The sequence below is a fragment of the Rutilus rutilus genome, assembly GCF_951802725.1.
Source record: "Rutilus rutilus genome assembly, chromosome: 10".
Taxonomy (NCBI): Eukaryota; Metazoa; Chordata; class Actinopteri; order Cypriniformes; family Leuciscidae; genus Rutilus; species Rutilus rutilus.
The window spans coordinates 30,048,925-30,069,074 of NC_140215.1; the positions used below are offsets into that span (position 1 = coordinate 30,048,925).

General features: G+C 37.8%; 1 protein-coding gene across 1 annotated transcript in view; it reads right to left on the minus strand.

Moving 5' to 3' along the window:
• Positions 1–20,150, minus strand: part of LOC311298294 (coiled-coil domain-containing protein 148-like) — a 170,515-nt gene that overhangs the window by 39,325 nt on the left and 111,040 nt on the right. The window contains exon 10 of the mRNA XM_084421092.1: positions 15,129–15,335. Within this exon, the coding sequence (XP_084277218.1) occupies positions 15,129–15,335 (207 nt within the window). The remainder of the gene's footprint in view (positions 1–15,128; positions 15,336–20,150) is intronic.

Genomic DNA, 20,150 nt, shown 5'->3' on the forward strand with positions numbered 1-20,150 from the left:
TAATGCAGCTCACATCACTGAACTTGTTATTGATTGATGATGTAAAACTCCTTAACTGATGATTGAGCATTAGTGATGAACACCTGGGGCCCTATCATACACCCGGCGCAATGCAGCGCCAAGCACGACGCAAGTGTGTTTTGCTAGTTTCAGCCTGACGCAGTTATCATTTTTACGTCCTGCTCAGTTGTTTAAATACAGGGCTCTATGCTAACTTTTTTTCCCAAGGAGTACATGTGCTCCTAAATGAAAAAATGTAGGAGCACACAAAGAAATATAGGAGCACAGTGAAAAAAGTTGATTAAACTGCTCAATTCATTTGGATTAGTTTTATCATCTTTTTATGAACTTTTTTCGAAGCATCAAAGTGGTAGTTGTGCAGGCTGTCAATGGAGGGAAAGGAAAATGTAATCAAAAAGTTCTTCATTTGTGTTCCGAAGATGAGTGAAAGTCTTACAGGTTTGGAACGACATCATGTAATAAATGACAGAATTTTCTATTTTGGGTGAACTACCTGTTTAATAATTATGCAATTATTATTTTTAGCCTACTTCAAAATATATCAAATTAAAGTGTGTAAAGTGTTATATAAAGTGTGTTTTCGCAAAACTGATATAAATCAGATCTTCTATTCCCGTGCAACAGATATGAGCTGCATTTTATTGATTATACTGTAAGCTCATTTCAAAATCAGCGATAGGAGAGAGCGACAGCAGCACTGGTAGCCTAATATAATTTCGTTTCTTTACTATTAATGAATATGATTGTGTGTTGAGCGTCTACGACTTACTTTCACTTTCATTTGCGGCAGTTTGCGCGTTGGCTTGATGAATAAATCGCTCATCTGTCGTGATGCATGTTGCAGTAGCACCATCAAATCTGGCTATAACATGACATATAGCCAATAACACGCTCTCACACGTTTATTTTTAGCACTGTTGGGAGGAGTCACTTGACTCTCTCACTTAAATATTTCAGTGATTGGCTCATTGGTTGCGAATCGTCGCTCTCATTTGAATAAAGTTAAGCCAGGAATCATGTTATCTTCACATCGCGCAGTTGCGACCCCGTCCTCTTGCTTGCTCTTGCTATGAAATCAATGGTATGCTTCGCTTCATCGCGCTGTTGTTCAGTGTATTGAGAACCCAAAACACACCCATTTACTCATTAAGAGAATAGGGACAACCCTTTTAGACCATGCACCGATTTTTTTTCATACGTCTACACCGTATCATACATATCTCCACCGAGGCCCTGGTGTTCTCAAGTGCTGAATACTGTGCTCCGGCCTGGTGCTGTAATTAAGCTGGACACTGCCATTAACACCGCCCTACGAACTATATCCGGTTGCCTACGTGCCACTCCAACCAACCAACTGCCTGTCCTCTGAGGAATTGCCCCTGCAGAGGTCAGGCGAGAAAGAGCAATGCTGGCTCTTGCTTGAGAAGCACAGACGAGGGAATCCCACCTCCTTCACAAAATCGCCACGGAGACACCACAGCAGATGCGCCTCAAGTCCTGGCAACCTTTTGCCACACACGCCCAAGAACTGCTCCGCACTACACCAGCTAACATCTGCAAGGCTGCCTAGGTCTAGGCGAAATGGAGGGACCAGTGGAAGTCAGCGACCCCACGGATGTTCCTGGCCTGGCCCTGAAAGCAGTGGACAATCCTCAACCGCCTGAGGACAGGTGTGGGACACTTCAGGGCAGCAATGATGAAGTGGGGCATTGCGGGATAGTCCTCAATGCGAGTGCGGAGACCCACTACAAACTGTGGAACACATTTTAACTAGTTGCCCCATTTCACGAGTAAGATAGTAATCTGCCCCATATTACAAATAAGTCGGATAGAATAATGCGTATTTGGCGTGCTGTCCGAGGAGAGGGCTCCGGGCTCGGTATTCAGCCCGAACCCAGAGTACGCCCCCCCGTATTCCTGGCTGTGAAAGAACAAGCCAAGAGTGAGGAGTCGGGGTGGTGGAGGGATGCTGAAAACTGTCAAGGAAAGTTAGGTGAGTTGACAGAGTGTATATATATATATACGTGACCAAGATGGCGCCGGTGCTTATGGCGTGCCGTCTCTCTGTCCTTTCCTGTTTGTTTTTTATGGTTGTTTTATTAATAACATTGTTTATACATGACGCTACCTCCGCACTGATTTATGACCGTCATACACTTTTAAATATTCGAAGTTCATATGAGAAATATTTTGAAGATGAAAGAGGTGAGTTGCGGCTCCCAATCACTAAGCCGCCGCTGATTATTCCTATTCGACACGGTTGACCACAATATCCTTATTTCCCGGCTTGAAACGTGTAGGCATTGTTGGAAATGCCTTAAATTGATTTAAGTCCTATCTCTTAAATAGACGATTCTCTGTTTGTATGGGTGAGTGCACATCAGCTTCATCACCTTTATCATGTGGCCTTCCACAAGGGTCCGTTTTAGCACCACTTCTCTTTTCTTTTTATATGCTTCCCTTGGGTTCAATCTTGCGTAAATACAGTGTGTCATTCCACTGCTACGCAGACGATACACAGCTGTATACCACTTAAGTCAAATGACTCCACTGCCATAGAAAGATTGTTGGCTTGTTTAAATGAAGTTAAGGCATGGATGTCTACAAACTTCTTGAGCCTTAATGAATCGAAAACAGAATTGATTCTTTTTGGTCCCTCCGACCTTGATAACGCAGTTGTAACTGAGCTGGGTCCTCTGAGCCTGTTTAGAAAACATCATGTAAAAAAATCTGGGGATGATTTGTGATAGTGCACTTAAATTTGACAAACAGATAAATGAAATCGTTAGAACGAGCTTCTTTAAATTGAGGATGATTTCCAAAATTAAACTTATTATCCCTGAAAGATCTAGAAAAAATAATTCATGCATTTATCACTTCGAGATTAGACTATTGCAACTCGTTATATTATGGTGCCCAAGATAAAGTTTTAGATAGACTGCAGATGGTCCAGAATGCGGCTGCAAGATTGCTTACAAGCACTCGCAAATTCGATCATATTACTCCGGTATTAAAATCATTACATTGGTTGCCTGTTACTTTTAGGATTCATTTTAAAATTTTGTTATTTGTATTTAAATCTCTACATGGTTTAGCCCCATTTTATATTGCTGATCTAATCCAGGAACAAAAGTCAATGAGATCACTACGATCACAATCTCAGAAACGTCTTGTTGTTCCTCGGTCTAAGATGAAGTCTAGAGGGGATCGCGCGTTTGCGGTCGCCGCCCCTTATGGAACAATTTACCTTTATATGCAGGGACCTTCCTACACTCGGTCAGTTTAAAAGCCATCTGAAAACATATTTTTTTATGATAGCGTTCGATCAAGATTAGTGTGGAGGGTGCTAGTGTCATTTATTTCCTTTTTATAATATATGTTTTTTGACTGTTTTATGATGTTTATACTACCTATTTAGATATATGGATATGCATTTTCTTTTATTTGTTTTTCTCTGCTCATTGTTTTATTGCTTGTACAGCACTATGGTCAACTTTGTTGTTTTATTTAGTGCTTTATAAATAAATTTGAATTTGAATTTGAATATATATATGCTTCCTCTCATGCTGATAGGGTAGACATGGTAATTGTTTGATGAAGAGTTGATTGATTGATTATTTGAACGTGCTCCTCCCGAACTTTGTTAATGAAACATCATATATTGGCCCCCAGAACGGCGAATGCTGTTTAATTGACCTTGATCATAGGACGTTGGACTGGCTCGCCTCAACAGAACTGAAGGTCTAAGGACATACGCCAGAGAGAGAGAGAGAGAGAGAGAGACAGAGAGAGAGAGAGAGAGACGTCTACAGAAAATCCTATTGAGAATTAACAGAGGTTTAGATGTTGTTTTGTTTCATTTGATGTTACCATTATGGAGATCAGTGTTTGCTTTAGTTGGGATATTGACCCTTGATGTTTTGTTTTTGGCTGCTGTAACTAAGTTTTTAAGACACATTTGTTGAGGCAAAAACAAAGCCAACAAAAATTAGATCAGGTGTTGCTGATTATGTTTTGATTATGACATTGCATAATGTTTGATTCACTGATCTCATCCCATGTCTAATCTCTTATTAAAAATGTGTTGTTTTAATACACCATAATTGTATATTACCACCTCTGTGAAACTACAGCAAAAGATCTATAAGTTATGAAGGATTTTTAAACTCATCATTCACAAAAAAGTTTTGAACTACGACATAATTTAGACACAGACATCAAGATCAGCAAATGAATTTCAGCAATGGTGACAATCAACAAAAAGGATAACATCAAATCTGAACGTCCCAAAACACGCTACTAAAACCAAGAGCAAAAATAAAAACAAATAGTAAAAAATAAAGAAAATAACCAGACAACTTGATCGTACAGAATTAGTTAATTACACGTCGATCTCGAATCTACCTTTTCTGTCAAAGATACTAGAAAAGGCGGTATCCTCACAACTATGTTCCTTTTTAGAAAGAAATGATATCTGTGAGGATTTTCAGTCAGGATTTAGACCATACCATAGTACTGAGACTGCTCTCATTAGAGTTACAAATGATTTGCTCTTCTCATCCGATTGTGTTCTATCTCGCTATTAGTGTTGATAGCACTACATCCTTATGCATCGTTTTCTGTCAGGACTTTTACGTGCTTTTCTCAACTCAGTGAAGTGACGTCGGTGTCCGGGTTAGCAGTAGCATGAGCTGTCAGGCAAGTGTTATTTAAATAAAATCCTGATGCACTTACAAACTTTCCAGTGCCTCGTTTTATGAGTACAGAACCAATTTGTACTACTGTAGAAGTTTGTTACCATTTTGGGCATTACAGGGGTGATAGTAGAAAAAAATCCTGAGCCTGAACTTTTTTCCCTGGGAGGTAAGCTAAGAGTCTGTCGTTGCTAAGCCAAGATATATGCCCTGATTAACATAATTGTCAAGTGGGATCCAGGGGTGTGCTCCCCTATGAGAACATTTTGATAAATAGTCCCTTAAATGATAGAGTCTTGTGACTTTTGTGGATATAAATGGACATAATTCAGACATGAGATGAACAAACCCAATACAAGCCTATATTACAGTAGCAGGTTTCAGTAAGTCAAATTTAAGACCTTTTTAAGACATTTTAAGACCATAAAGATTGAAATTTAAGACCTACGACGCATTGCCAAAAAATATTCAAATCGAAGAATTCATTTTATTTCAATGAATTCAGTCATTGAAAAAGCATTTATTTAATTTACATTTAAATCAATCACATTAGTAACCTTCCACACCCAACAACATGTGTCAGAGAAAAGAACAGAATCAGATATAATTTTTTTTATATATAGAAAATTGTACTTTGCATATTATACTGTAAAAAACACATAATTAGTTGATTTCAGTTGATCATAACTAGAGATGAAATGGCATGAACATTTCTTTTCATGATTATAGTGACACAAATTATCACGGTTATCACAGAATCCTGTTCAAAAAGTACTAATACTAGCCTACACAATGAAATCAATTCACCAAGTTTTATGTCGAAAACCAGCAAATAACAAATAAAATAAGCATCAATATGCACTTTTTGTTTACATAAACATTAAAATAATACCATTAGAAATGATAGCCATATTTTAAAAGCGTCTGCAACATGTTATACTAACATGTACAAGTTCAAAAAGTTTTGACAAAAAAGTTTTTTTATAAAAAGATAAACCTCACATATTTCAGACTTTAAATGATTATTCATAAAAATAATGAGTCAAAAAAAGATAAATTACTGACATTTTCAATGCACTTTAGCTTATCTTCTATTATTAATAGTAAAATTAGGTCCGATTTTCCCGCTCTGCGCTCTCCACAACGACAAAAAAGTTTTAGTGGCTAATGGATTTCCACCGCCGAAAAACATGGAAAAAAAAAACGAGCGCCTCGCTTCAATTATGAGCGCGCTTATTACCGCTTACCGCGCGCCTACATTTGAATGAACTTGAGCGCGCAAAAGACGCGATATATGAGTTGGCCAGCTACCTCAAATCAGGCCACGTGCTACTGGAGCTCGCTAGCGATAGTTTTTTCATCAAGTTTGATCCACCTTTATCGACAAATTTGGTGTCTTCCCCTGGCTTCATAAAGTTGCACTCCATGACTTTGGCTATGTTTCGCGCTGCCAGTGTGGGAAACACATTCGTAGTGTATGGGAAACACAAAACAAATTCGCACGTGGAGTGACTGCTGAATCTATCTGATTGGCCAAAACCCAAGACCAGCCCCTGCCTACCCTTATTACTGATTGGCTTAAGTAGGCTAACTGGTGTGGTTTAGTAAATGCAAAGCGCCTCTCATGCGAACGCAAATCTGAATTTTTTTTTCTGTACGCCGGAGCGCTATCAGGCCTGGCATTATTAGTGGGGTAATTTACGAGATACAAATTTGGAGCCAACAGCGCCTGCACTAAGCCATTCGGCTGATATCTCTAAATAAGCTCTAACTTTAAAAAAATTCAACTAAGGGAAAAAAGGCTTCTGGGGGGGTGTTTGGCTCGATGTCATGGTGCAAAGGACACTAGGTTGATTTTACTCCGAACCATCCCTTTAATGTGGGTGCCGATCTGAGAGAAAGGGGTAGATCATTCCAGAGTTTTGGAGCTATCGAAACAAAAGCTCGATCTCCACTTCTCCGTTTAGTTCTAGGAGTCGTTAAAACCAGCTGGTCAGACCTTGAAGACTGTTTTGGTTCATATTTCTCAATCAAATTCACCAAATTCAAAGGAGCCATACCATGCAATGATTTATATAAAAAAAAAAAAAAATTGTTAAACTTTATTCTGTAATCGATCGGTAGCCATTGTAAAAAACTCAAAACTGGAGTAATATGGTCTCTCTTACGAGAGTATGGTTTGGACAACTGGTCCAAAAATGCTACTGCGAGGCTTTTGAAAGGTCAAAAGCCTCGCAGTAGCATTTTGGACCAGTTGTAAACGGTAAAGCAATTACTTATTTATGCCGACAAATAGTAAGTTGCAGTAATCTAGCCTTGTAAATACAAAAGCATGAATGAGTTTTTCGAGATCACGCGTGGACAAAAATGGTTTCACCTTCGCTATTAATCTCAAGTGATAAAAACAAGATCTAACCACAGAATAAATCTGTTTCTCAAACTTGAGATCACTGTCAAGAAGAACTCCCAGAAGGGGGCTAAACCACCCAGATCAACAAAATTATTTGGAACTCCAAACCACACAACTTCAGTTTTATCTTCATTTAGTTTTATAGATAAAATAGCATCTAATAACATGTAAAGATAACCATGATTTGATGTCATGTATACAGTCCCACAACGACTCGATTCTTACTGTTCCTTTTTCAGAGGAAGATAGACTTGCATATCATCTGCATAAAAGTGAAAGGGGATTCCATGCTTGCTAAAAATTTACCCAAGGGGTAACAAATACAAAGAAAACGAAATTGGGCTGAGAATGCCTCCCAGAATGAAAATTTCTGTTTAAAAGAAAAGACTTAAACCATGCAAGCGCTATACCGTGAATTCCCACGACCTTTTCGAGGCGTGAGAGTAAAATCTCATGGTCAGTGCAGTGGTGTCAAATGCAGCGCTAAGGTCCAGTAAAACAAGAACTGCTGAAGAATAAATCATTTAAAACCCTGATCAAAGCCGACTCTATGGTAAGCCCTAAAACCTGACTGAAAAAATTTAAAAATATCGGTTTGAAGCAAAAAGATGTTTATTTGATTCAAAACCACCTTCTACAAAACCTTAGATAAAAAAGGTAACTTTGAAATTGGCAGATAATTTGATACAACAGCAGGGTCCAAATGTTTTTTTTTTTGTGTGTTTTTTTTTTTTAAAGAGGCTGGACAAGAGCATGTTTAAACTGATTAGGGACTACTCCTGTTAAAAGACTATTATTTATAATAGATAGGATATAGCGTCAAGAACATCAAATGCTTCCTTTACTTATCTCGCTGGAATATCATCTAATAAACAGTCAGTTGGTTTTGACTGCTTGATTACCTCGGCTTGTGACTGCAAGGAGATCATTTCAAAATGGTCAAAACTAACAAATGGTGGCCGGACACCTGAAGAATCAAACTAACTAGATTTGATCATTGGATTTAATTTCAGTGATCTTTTGGACAAAATAATCCAAAAAAGCCTCACAAGAGATAATTGGAGGGTGAGAAAACACATCAGTTGTTGGATTAAATACAGAATTTACTATATTCAATGAAACTTGCGGCTTACTACTATTTTTTGTAATTGCTTCTGCAAAATAATTTCTCTTAGCCATCTTTACGGCATTCTGATTGTTGTCTTGAGACTCCCGTAACATTTGAAAAGATACCTGTAACTTATCAGGTTATCCTCAACCCACGAGTCACATCATTCAGCCAGGACTCAGGTCTGGATTTGCACTTTTTGACATGAAGTAGGGCTACTGAGTCCAAAAAGGGTAGACAAATGGAATCTAGCACCTCGAGTGAGGAGTCTAAATCCATATTAAGGGAAAAACTGTCCATTAAATAAAAAGGATTAATTTCGTAAAATAAGTTTTTGAATTGCTCTATAGCTCCAGCGTTTAAAACCCGTCTTAGTTGACTTTGATCTCTAGGTTTTTCAATTTTATGTGGTGTCAACACCTTAAATAAAATTGACTTATGGTCAGAAAAAGCTTGATTTGATATTTCAACATCAGCAATAGATAAACCAAAAGTCAAAACTAAGTCTAAAATATGACCATGGGTCACATGAGTGGGTTTATGCACATGCTGTATAAGATTAAAATAATCAATTACATAAAAAAAAATCTCTTACCAATGGCTTTGTAGGACAGCACATGTTAAAATCACCCACTAGTAGCAATTTATCATATTTCAATAAAATTTTACTTAAAAAGAAAGAAAAAAAAAGTAACCTCACAAATAAAGTCCTTATTGTGTATAGGCGGTCGATATATTACGGCACACGCAACCTGATTAGTCACATTTAATAAAAACAACTGCAGTTCAAAGCTTAAAAAAGTGCCAACAGATAATGGTTGACACGAAAAACTGTTCTTAAAAATAGACTACGTTTACATGCAGCCAATAACCCGGTCGCGCACGGCCAATTAAACACCGGCAAAAACCCAGATATGCTCATATCCCGGTTTTTAAAAACCCGGATATGATCCCTGGGGTACCCCTTTTCTGACCCGAATATTTGGTCATGTAAACGCGTATCGGCATATCCCCATCAAAAGGAACATTGATTTGTGTTCTGCGCATGTTCTAATTCGCAAGGAATCTTGGTCTTTTGAGTAGAGACGGCGCATACAAAAATCCGCGTGCAGTATACCGGAAGTAAACAAGAAGTAGAGGTAAACATGGCGAGACGCAGCACAGCACCACACTTTTGGAGCGAGGAGGAAAGCGCAAACAAAGGCGATCGCTATCTGCCCCGAACTATTCATTATCCGTGTGCTGCTGCTGTTGTTGTCGTCTTTGGATACAGGAAGAAGAATCGGAAATGACGCATATTACGTCTTAAGGTTGTCCGTACGTCCAGACGCTAACAGTGCGTCGCCGTTTACATCGGGATATTGCCAATTGATTACAAATTCCATGTATACAGGAGTAACTCTCTCTACTCACGCATGTAAACGGGTTATTCCGAATGTTTCAGAAACCCAAATAGTGACCTTAACCCGACCATAACCCGAATATTGACAGCTTGTAAATGTAGTCATAGATGTCAGGCCTCCACCACGGCTTGTGGTGCGTGGAGTATTCAAGAAACCACAATCCTGAGGTAACAGATCCGTGAATGGGCTTAAATCATCAGGAATTAGCCACGTCAAAAACAAGAAGTCTAAGTTGCGTTCAATAAAAAAGTTATTGCAGGTTCAGGACGAATATATCTGCAGAAATAGACAGTTGATTTACACGAAGGCGCAGAACGCGCATTCTAGCTAACAGTCGGCAGTAGTTCTCTCGGTGTGTTCAAGTGCAGCTTTTTACCCCGACGCGAGGTGACAACACAGTCAGCTTTCATCAGCGCTAGTTCATCGGCATCGGCTTGGTGTGTTCAAAGCCCGTCTACGGAAAGCCTGTTCACTCCAACGCCTTATTAAGTCCTATTGGTTGTAGTTCCAATCAGAGTTCCACTGGGGGCGCTCGCCATGAGTGCAAAATTAATGGGAGTCAATGGGGCTAGACGACTAAATTTGTCTCCCTCACCCGATTGCCGTTGAGAAATCTCAGATTTGATTGTAGGTTTTGCAAGTTCAACATGGGTTATAGATCGAAAGTTGAATGAACGAGTACTTATTTCTTTTCGATTTCTTACAGGTTGAGTTGTTGTTGCCCATAACACGCTAGCATTCTGCTAATGACGTCAGCATTCTGACGTCATTGACATTTTGAAAGACTTACAAATAAGTAACTCTAAAAAATCTAACACCAAGCAAAGTGTAATTTCTTTGCATCCCCTTTCGAAAACAACATTCAAATTACTAGACAAAAAATTATATCCTAAGAAAAGTGGATTTTGAGCGGTATAGCTCCATAGACCTCCATTCATTCTGCACTCGTCATGTGAGCGCCCTCATATGGAACAAGAGTGGAACTGCAACCGGAAGTTTATTGAGTGGCACTTCTCCCCTCATTAGACGTTCTCTGGTGTGTTCCAGGCTTAACCCTTGTGTGGTGTTCAAAACTCTATAACCCCCGGGATCTTCCCGGTCAAAAATGACCGGACTATAAAAAATAGCTTATAAATCTCTCATTATACTATATTTTCACCCAATATTGGATTCAATCTTTTTGTCAACTTGTTCTCTTTCAATTAGGACTGGTTTTATATTTCTATTTGCATCTAATTAATCGTAGGCCTCATTTATTTGACAGTAGGGATCTTATTCTTTGAGTAAAAAAAACATTCTTTTTGAATAATTTTGGAAATATTAAATAAAATCCGAAGAAAATTGGCACTGTTTATCACACTAGTCTACTTTAATTTTTCACCAGGAATTTTGTTTTGAAAACCTTTTATTTTGTACAAAATGGCACATTGTTACCCTTGTGGTCTTCCCGGTCAAAAATGACCGGCCTACAAAAAATTGCTTATAAATCACTCGTTACGCAATATTATCACCCAATTTTGGATTCAATATTTTTGTCAACTTGTTTTCTTTCAATTAGGACTGGTTTTATATTTCTATTTGCATCTGAATAATCGTAGGCCTTGTTTATTTGACAGTAGGGATCTCATTTTTTGATTAAAAACAACATTATTTTTGAATAATTTTGGAAATATTAAATAAAATCTGAAGAAAATTGGCACTGTTTATCACACTAGTCTACTTTAATTTTTCACCAGGAATTTTGTTTAGAAAAATTTGTATTTTGTACAAAATGGCACATTGTCACACTTGTGGTCTTCCCGGTCAAAAATGACCGGCCTACAAAAAATTGCTTATAAATCACTTGTTATATTATGTTGTATTATGACCCAATATTGGATTCAATCTTTTTGTCAACTTGTTCTCTTTCAATTAGGACTGGTTTTATATTTCTATTTGCATCTGATTAACCGTAGGCCTCATTTATTTGAGAGTAGGCATCTCATTTTTTGAGTAAAAAAAACATTATTTTTGAATAATTTTGGAAATATTAAATAAAATCTGAAGAAAATTGGCACTGTTGATCACACTAGTCTACTTTAATTTTTCACCACGAATTTTGTTTTGAAAAACTTTTATTTTGTACAAAATGGCACAGAGTTACACTTGTGGTGTTCCACTGGGCCATTGAGGGCCATTGTTTCAATGGGCCATTGAAAGTGAATGGGAGAGACTGAAAAGTTTTCAGGAGCATGTTCATTGTTTATGTACACATATGTGCATGTGATGGATTATGGTGAGTTTGGGCTCTTTTTAATCTTAACAATCTCATGTAAATAATGATGTGCCATTTTCCACAATTTATGCATGCTTCATTGAGTTATGAGTTAAAACGCGACATAAGTGCTAGGCTACATCTATTCAAGGCTCTGTGAGCGCATGTGGGGGTTCGTGTGTTATAACTCCATTAGGAATATCTTTAGATCTGAGTGATGGATTATGCTGAGTTTGGGCTCTTTTTAATTGTGATAGTCTACTGAAAATAATGATGTACATTTTTCTACGATCTGTGCATGCTTCGTGAAGTTATGAGCGAAAACCAAACGTGAGCTTCATGAGTATATACTTGGCTAGGTGCGTCTGTGGTATTTTTTGTGTTAGAACGCCATGAGGAATATCTTTAGATCTTACTGATGGAATATATTGAGTGTGGGCTCTTTTTAATCGTGAGCTCCTGCTGTAAATAACGATGTGTCATTTTTCATGATCGATGTATGTTTCATGAAGATACGAGTAAAAAGGCCAAGTCTAAGCTACCTTGCTTGGCTATGTGAGTCTGTGTGTCTGTGATATTTTCGTGTTAGAACTCCATGAGGAATATCTTTAGTTCTGAGTGATGGATTATGTTGAGTTTGGACTCCTTTTAATTGTAAGCATCTGCTGTAAATAATGATGTGTCATTTTCCACAATCGGAGCATGTTTCATGAAGTTACGAGCGGAAATGTGTCTAAAATTCCATCATCCATATATGGTTTACACATGGGTCTCTTGAAGGGCTTCTTTTACAAAAACCTCGCTCAAGTTTAGTAAAAAGCCTGAAACAATTATGCTTGCTGTATTCTACTCATTGAGACCTTTCAAATGACATATGACACAGGACTATCTGAGCTGTATGATGTATTTGACATATTGCTGAATGTAGTACAAAAAAGTAGTTTATAAATTATGAATTTGTTTTTTTCTATTTATCAGTCCTAACTGAAAGAGAACAAGTTGACAAAAAGATTGAATCCAATATTGGGTGATAATATTGCATAACAAGTGATTTATAAGCAATTTTTTGTTGTCCGGTCATTTTTGACCGGGAAGACCACAAGTGTAACAAGGTGACAAAATCCCCCCTAAAAAAGTAAGAACATTGTCAAAAAACACAGTTCCATCTGTGAATAGAGTCACTAAGTTTCAGTCCAAAGCGATAACATTAACTAGTATTTTGGGGTAAAAGAAAATTCTCTCCAGGTCAAAATGACCCGAACACCACATGAGGGTTAAGAGGGAGCGCAGAGTGGTCGGCACAGGTGGAACTTTCTACGTGCAAAAGCTTGCTCCGTCCATTAATGATTTATTATCCAAAAGCATTTGCTGGTCATAAGTTAACAAGACAGAGGAGTTTATCACACAGAGAGACATAATCACGAATAGAACAAAGACAGACTCGCAGAGCGAGAAACGGCATGCCATGTACACCAGCGCCATTTCTCAATCTTCCTTTTCACCGGCCCCAATATGACCACAAGTGTTGGAAGAGATTGTCTGATTGGCATCAAGAGGTGGTTCTCTGTTCCTTTATCTACCTTTCCTATGTGCAGTGCTGTGGGGTGTATTTGATAGCAGATTTTACAGGTTTGGCGTTTTGTGCAGGCTTTACTCATGTGGCCTTGAACAAGATAGCCAAAACATGTTCCTTTTTACTTTATGATTTGGATTTTGTCTTTGTGCATTTTCTTTTTAACCCTTAAAATGGCAAGACTATAAAGAGAAATTAGAAAATGTATTTATTATTTTCCATCTTAGCACACAAATAATACAATTTCATATTTATTTATTTTTAAACATTGACTTTTATTTTTGTTTTATTTTAATGTTTGTATCCCCCAGGATACGTCACCAGTTTGATGGTATAAATTAATTGAAAACAGAATGCTTGTTTGGCAATGTGTATTGCAACATTTTAGCCAAATATTTAAAACATGTATTCTCTCAGTTTAAACTAAACATTCTTTGTAAAATTCTGTTGAACAATAAGTATAATGCCTATTTATAAATATATTACAGCCTACTGTATCATATTTAATACGCACATTTCTAAGGCCTATAAAATATCAGTATGACCAACACTTTGCTGAAAAACCTGTTTTACATGATCTACTTCATGCCTTCTGTCCTCTGATTGATATTTTATACTTTTATTTATTAAGTAAAGTCTTTTTTGCTCAGAAATCTTTAACCATTTTTATAAAGTAAAAGTAAGATAAACATTTACTGGCACGCCCATCAAAATTATTTAGACTGTCGAAAGAGACAGTCAAAAACATGATAGAAAATAGCTTATTACCTCTAAATTCTTAATGTAATCTTGATAACATTATATGGTGACCTGAGAGAATTTTTTTATTTTTTTATTTTTTTTATGCAGTATATGACACCTTTAAACTGTAAAAAAAACATTGGCCTGGTTTCACAGACAGGACTTAGATTAAGCCAGAATTATGCCTTAGTTCCCTTAGGACATTTAAGTAGCTATAATAAATGTGCCCTAGAAAAAAAAAAAAACTTGAGACAAAACAATGGCAGTGACATGTTTTAAGATATGTCAGTGCATGTTGCTTTCAGTTAAAACAGCTCAAACATGAAACGGGGGTTAAAATACAAAGTATTCCATTCTACAATACACTTTACTGTAGTATTGACTGAAAATTACTCATCAGGTAAAAGCACAGAGTTCTGAGATATAGAGAGGACAAGAGCAAGAAAGAGTCAAAGAGAGAGCCAGACTAGTGAAGTGTAGACATGTTGGGCTGCTACAAAGAGATAACTATAATCCTGCTCTGTGTGTTCCTAATCCACTAAATGGAATTGCAAAATGAATGATTTCCAAACAGGATTCTTAAACTCTCCTCCCCACAGCCACACTAAACTTTGCGCTCCACTGACTTCCAGTTACAGGAGACAGGAAACATAAGCTCATGTGAAGATACGTGTTCCATTGAGTTTGGTGAATTGTGACCTCCAAATTTCTGACAAAAAGACGTGACTCATCTAAACTTCAAAGATTGACCTCTTGACTGAATTTCAAAGATCACAAACTTTAAAGGTTGAAGGTTTGAAGTGTTGCAGAGAAGTGGAGTAATGTTTTAATGTCACATTTTAAATGTATTATTTTGTATGTATTACTTATTAAAACAGAAGAACTAGTGTGGCAGTGTCTTAAGATGTAGGTAAATGTAAAAACCTTTTCTCTGAGCTTGAGGCATATGTTCTTCTGGTGTGAACGCTGGTTCTGAAGTTCTTGCTGCTGTATGCGAGAAATCCTGCAGTCCTCTAACACGCTCAGCGCCCTCAGGAGCAGTTCTGAGCGATCCCGCTGCCAGCCCTGCAGTACCAGACTCTTCTGTGTCATGCTGAAATGATACCAGTCACTCCAACGCTCATGTGCACTCTGCAATATAACAAACACCCACAAATTCAATAACTGTTGCACAAGCATATCCAAGAAACACAGTGACATATTCAGAAACAAGTATTCAGCCCCCAGCTTAGTTGACAAACATTTGGCAGCGATTGCAGCTGTAAGTCTTTTTATGACTTTGATGCAAAAAGCTTCCCTGCTGAAAAATCCAGCTCACACCAGCCTGGTTTATGCTAGTATAGTGCTGATCTAACTGTTGGACCAGCATATTTGTGCTGTTCTAAAGCAAAACGGAGCTGGTGAAGCTGGTTCACCAGCATGATCTTGTTGAGTGTGAGTATGCCAGCTGTCTGTATGCAAGACGTTTTTTGGAGACAAGCATTGTTTTTGCTTGCATATTTCTATATTTAAAACATTAATGATGCAAAGGAAAAATAATATAAGGTTAAAACATATGATATATTGAATTATGTGATTATAACTTTGTAATTTATTTTGCTCCCTCTGCTGAAAGGAGAACAGAACATTTAAATTGTTTTAGTTATGATTAGACTGTCACAGTTACCAGCTGGTGTTCCCAGGCTGACCACCAGAGGGCACTCCTTCTCTGATCTTTGCCACTCAGCCATGAACTTCAGTTCCCATAATCCTTTGCCTGGACTCATCACTAATTATTCACCTTATTCCGGAAGTAGCACTGGGTGGCGCCATCTGCGTAATCTCACTTCCTGGTTTAGCTACTTAGCGCTTTGTTTGCCCTGGTCCAATCTGTTATCTGTCTTGATATAAGTAGATAGACTATAATATTATAGCCAAATGCGTTGGCCTATGGTTATTAACAACTGCTGCAACGTACTAAAGTACATTTCACTTGAAGCTTTTGAAACAATGCCACAATCAAATTATTTAAACCAGCTATATATGTAGCCTTTTTGAAATATGCAGTTTAAATTCAAAATTCATCATGTAATTAGGCCTATTCATTGTGGACGTTGCGTATTTAATAAAAGTGAGAAAAGCGTTTTGTATGCTGTTGTAAGCTGTGTCTTTCTAATAGCTATTACTTAGTTATGAAGATGTGCACAAACACTACTACATGTAAAGTTTGAAACATTATTACACCACAGTTTGTTTGCTTAATCACCAGATACATTTGCAGTGTATAGCCAACAGATGAGAAAAAAATAGCCACGAACTGGTGTAGAAAGAAAGTAGAGCCTCAACTAGATGAACAAGAGGGTAACGTTAGCTTAGCTAACTGCTAGCTGCAATTTCTTATGGTTTGATCTCTAACACAAGTAATGGCTGTAAAATAAATCCAGCGACTGAATTCTAGAGGACCATAGCTTTCAAACAAGGTATAGCATGTGTATGTGTCCTGTAGTGAGACCATTACAACATTAGATGTGTGTGGCTAATGTAGGCTAAACACTACACATCGGCCGAGCTGCGATCAGACAGGCAGACGGGTCATATAAACACCTAAAAGTCGTTTAAAAATTACCCCGAGAAACAGTGCATTGCTGTGCTGTTGGTACACACGTACATAGCACATTTGGCACAAATTAGCTTATCTTATGTGACATTTTATCAGTGAGACTTCTCTGCAGTTCTCCTCGAAATTGAATGAGGGTCCGCTAAACCGGAAGTTGGTTTACAACGGAAGTACTGGACAGAAGTAAAAGTGGGCGGGGTGGAATAAGGTGAATTGCATTCACCTGTGTGTCCTTACATTGTTTGTCTCACCCTATTTATACCATGTTCTCTCTGTCATTTCTCATTGAGGTTTTGTAATTTTAACACGCCATTTCTGAGCACTCTCCCTTGTCTTTTGTTCTTCTGTGTGATGGCAAAATGAGGCTTCCTGAACCACTGAGACCTCGCAGCCCATTGCTTCAGCCAAAGGTTCATTACTCGAAGCTTCATTCAGCATTGCTCACTAGTGACACCTAGCTACTGTGATAAGAAATAGCAGACAAATTAATTCATTCTGAACCAGTGCCCCCCCCCCCCCACCCACCCACCCACCCATTTTTTATAATTTTTTTAATACATTTTTTATATATATATATATATTTTATAAAACGTTATTTTTTTTACTCACTGTTAATGTCTGTAACCTTTCATTTGCAATAATAAAAAGACATGAGCAGACATTTGTCCATTACCTGTGTATAATATAAAATATGTATCTTTCTCTGTCTGAATTTACTTGTGCAGAGTCACACACACAGTTAATTAATTATTCATAAATTGTTTGGATAGTGACAATATGAACAACAAAAATGACACTGTGTTGAGTGCAGTGCTTATGTTGGAGGGAGTGTATTAAAGTAAACCGCAACAGAATAGTCTGGAAGGAAGGATTACAATAGATTTTTATTAAGAAACAGAATTATTTCAAGTGTTGTTGGGGTTTAGACGATTTCTCTTCTCGGACAAAATCTCTCCAGTCTTGGAAAAGATCCTTTCACAAGGAACAGAGGATGCAGGGGAACATAAAAATGCCAGTGCCAGCTTGTGTAAATGAGGACACTGATGCTTCTGTTGAGCTCAGACAGGGGAGGATCTCCTCTTTCTTGCTGGTCCATTACCAGGAAAAAAGAAGAGGTCACAAAAAGCAAACAAAACAAAAAAGGAAATCAAAATCAAAAAGCAGTCCAGTCCAGATCCAAAAATCCAAATAAGCTTATCTAATTAATATAACAAGACTATAATATAGCTACTATAATTAATAGTAATACTATAACTATTCTAACCTGATAATATAATAATATACAGCCCTAACACATGTATGACACAATAACGACAATGAAAATGATAGTTATCTAACTCTTTGACACTACTACAACTGCTTCTACTACTCCTGCAACACCCACAAAGAGGCGCGAGTTTCGAACCTCCTTTTTCCGGAAGCAACACTCAGACCGAACCGATGACGTATACACACAAACCGAGGCCTCGTTTGTCATTAGTCACGTGATTTTCACGTTAACAACACAAGCCTCGAATCGCGGCTTCATCTGGCACGCCCATTTTTTCTCGACACAAGCTCCGATGCCTCGGTTCAAATGTCACATCACTACTTCTGTGGATTGTTTGCAAGTGTTTTTGACTCTTTGCCTGGCATGACTACGATTCTGGATTTTCCAATAAAGCTGCGCTTGGATCTCACCTAATCTCAGAGCTATCCGTGACATACACAATTAATCAATGTCACTGGTAAACTAGTAAAACGTTTCAAAGGATCAAAGGAATTGTCTCCTGTTTCAAAAGGTCTGTACACAAATCAGTTAAAACCAATTAAAAGGAGCTTGTGTACATTGAAAAACAAAAACATTTAGAGATATGAAAGACTTTCATACTCATTTGGGAACTCACATGTCAAACTTCGGCTGTCAGTCACTGATTCCAAGTGCACATAGTAAAATCCATTGCAGTAAGGAGCATGAAATATTGTAGACAATAGTGATAGCATGCACTTTTAACAATTGCTGAAAGAGAATCGTCGACCACTTTGAAGGAAAGGAAAAGCATCACGTTTTCATAATCGTTTGAAGCCAAAATAAATAAAAAACTAAGCTAAAACGCAGCCCTAAATCATTCTTGAGAGCAAGGGGGTGCTAAGTAACAGTTTCATATTAACATTAATGACACAGACGGCAGCAGGTTTATAAGGTTACTGTCACTTTAAGACTGAATGCATGGATCCAATATTTTGTTTTACATGCAATTTACTTCCCAACTGTTTATGTTCACTTCAGACATAAACAACTATGTGTTTGACCATTTAGGTGTGAACCCGAAGCCCAAAGTATACTTTGCTTATTCGTGTTCCACACCGACTCGGAGCGCACGCACAGAAAGCTATTTGGAGAACAGGATCTCTTTCACGGCTTAATGCAGTTTTATTAACTCTTTTTTATTAGCAAGCACATCCGGCAGTTTAGAAACAGTATGCATCTAGGATACTGTTAGAATACTGTTCCATCACAGTGCTTATTTTGAATTTGAAGTTTTCAGTTCAACTCAAGCTTAACTTCCATAGGAATTCATTGAAAACGCTTGTGTGCACGCACTGTGAAAGACAGAGCGAGACAGAGTTAAAGGAGCCGTATGTAAGATTGTGGCCAAAACTGGTACTGCAATCACTTTCAAATTACTGTAGAGCTGTGTATCCCCTCCCCCCTGACTTGAGGTTGCCAGATAGGCTGCAGGATCCAGCAGGAACGTAGGCTGCTACGTAGCTGTGGTAACTAGAGCAGAGCTGGCAACCCCGATGCCGAAACACTACTGATTTTGTGATTGGTAGATAGGTGGAGGGTGGCGCTTCAGGCCATAACACAAGATGACAACATCAACATCAGTTGAGGGCTGCAACTTCACTTTTTAAATGACAATATCCTGGCCGGACTACTGTTGTCATTGATATAAGTATTTGAAATGAACATGATTTCTTAATGTCTAGTGACATATCAGGGCCATTTTATGATTAATTGAAATACATTTCTTACATACAGCTCCTTTAATGCAGATGTATTTGGATATTTTTTTATTTCAAAATCACTCTCATTGGTTGGTGCTTACTGCTGATTGTTTTGCATGCAGTAAAGTGTAAAGTTTGGAGAGTAGCATAAAGTTTGGCGATACACCTGATGAATTATTCTAATTAAAAAAAAGTTAATATCGGCAAAATGTCAGTCTCGCATTTCTTTTTTTTTCATATCCACGAATAAAGCTGATGCTGTTTCTGATCAAAAGAGATCCCGAAGATGGAACGGCTAATAATTAGGATAGCGGGAGACATGAACAATAGGTTTGATCAGTCAGAATCAGAAATCGTTG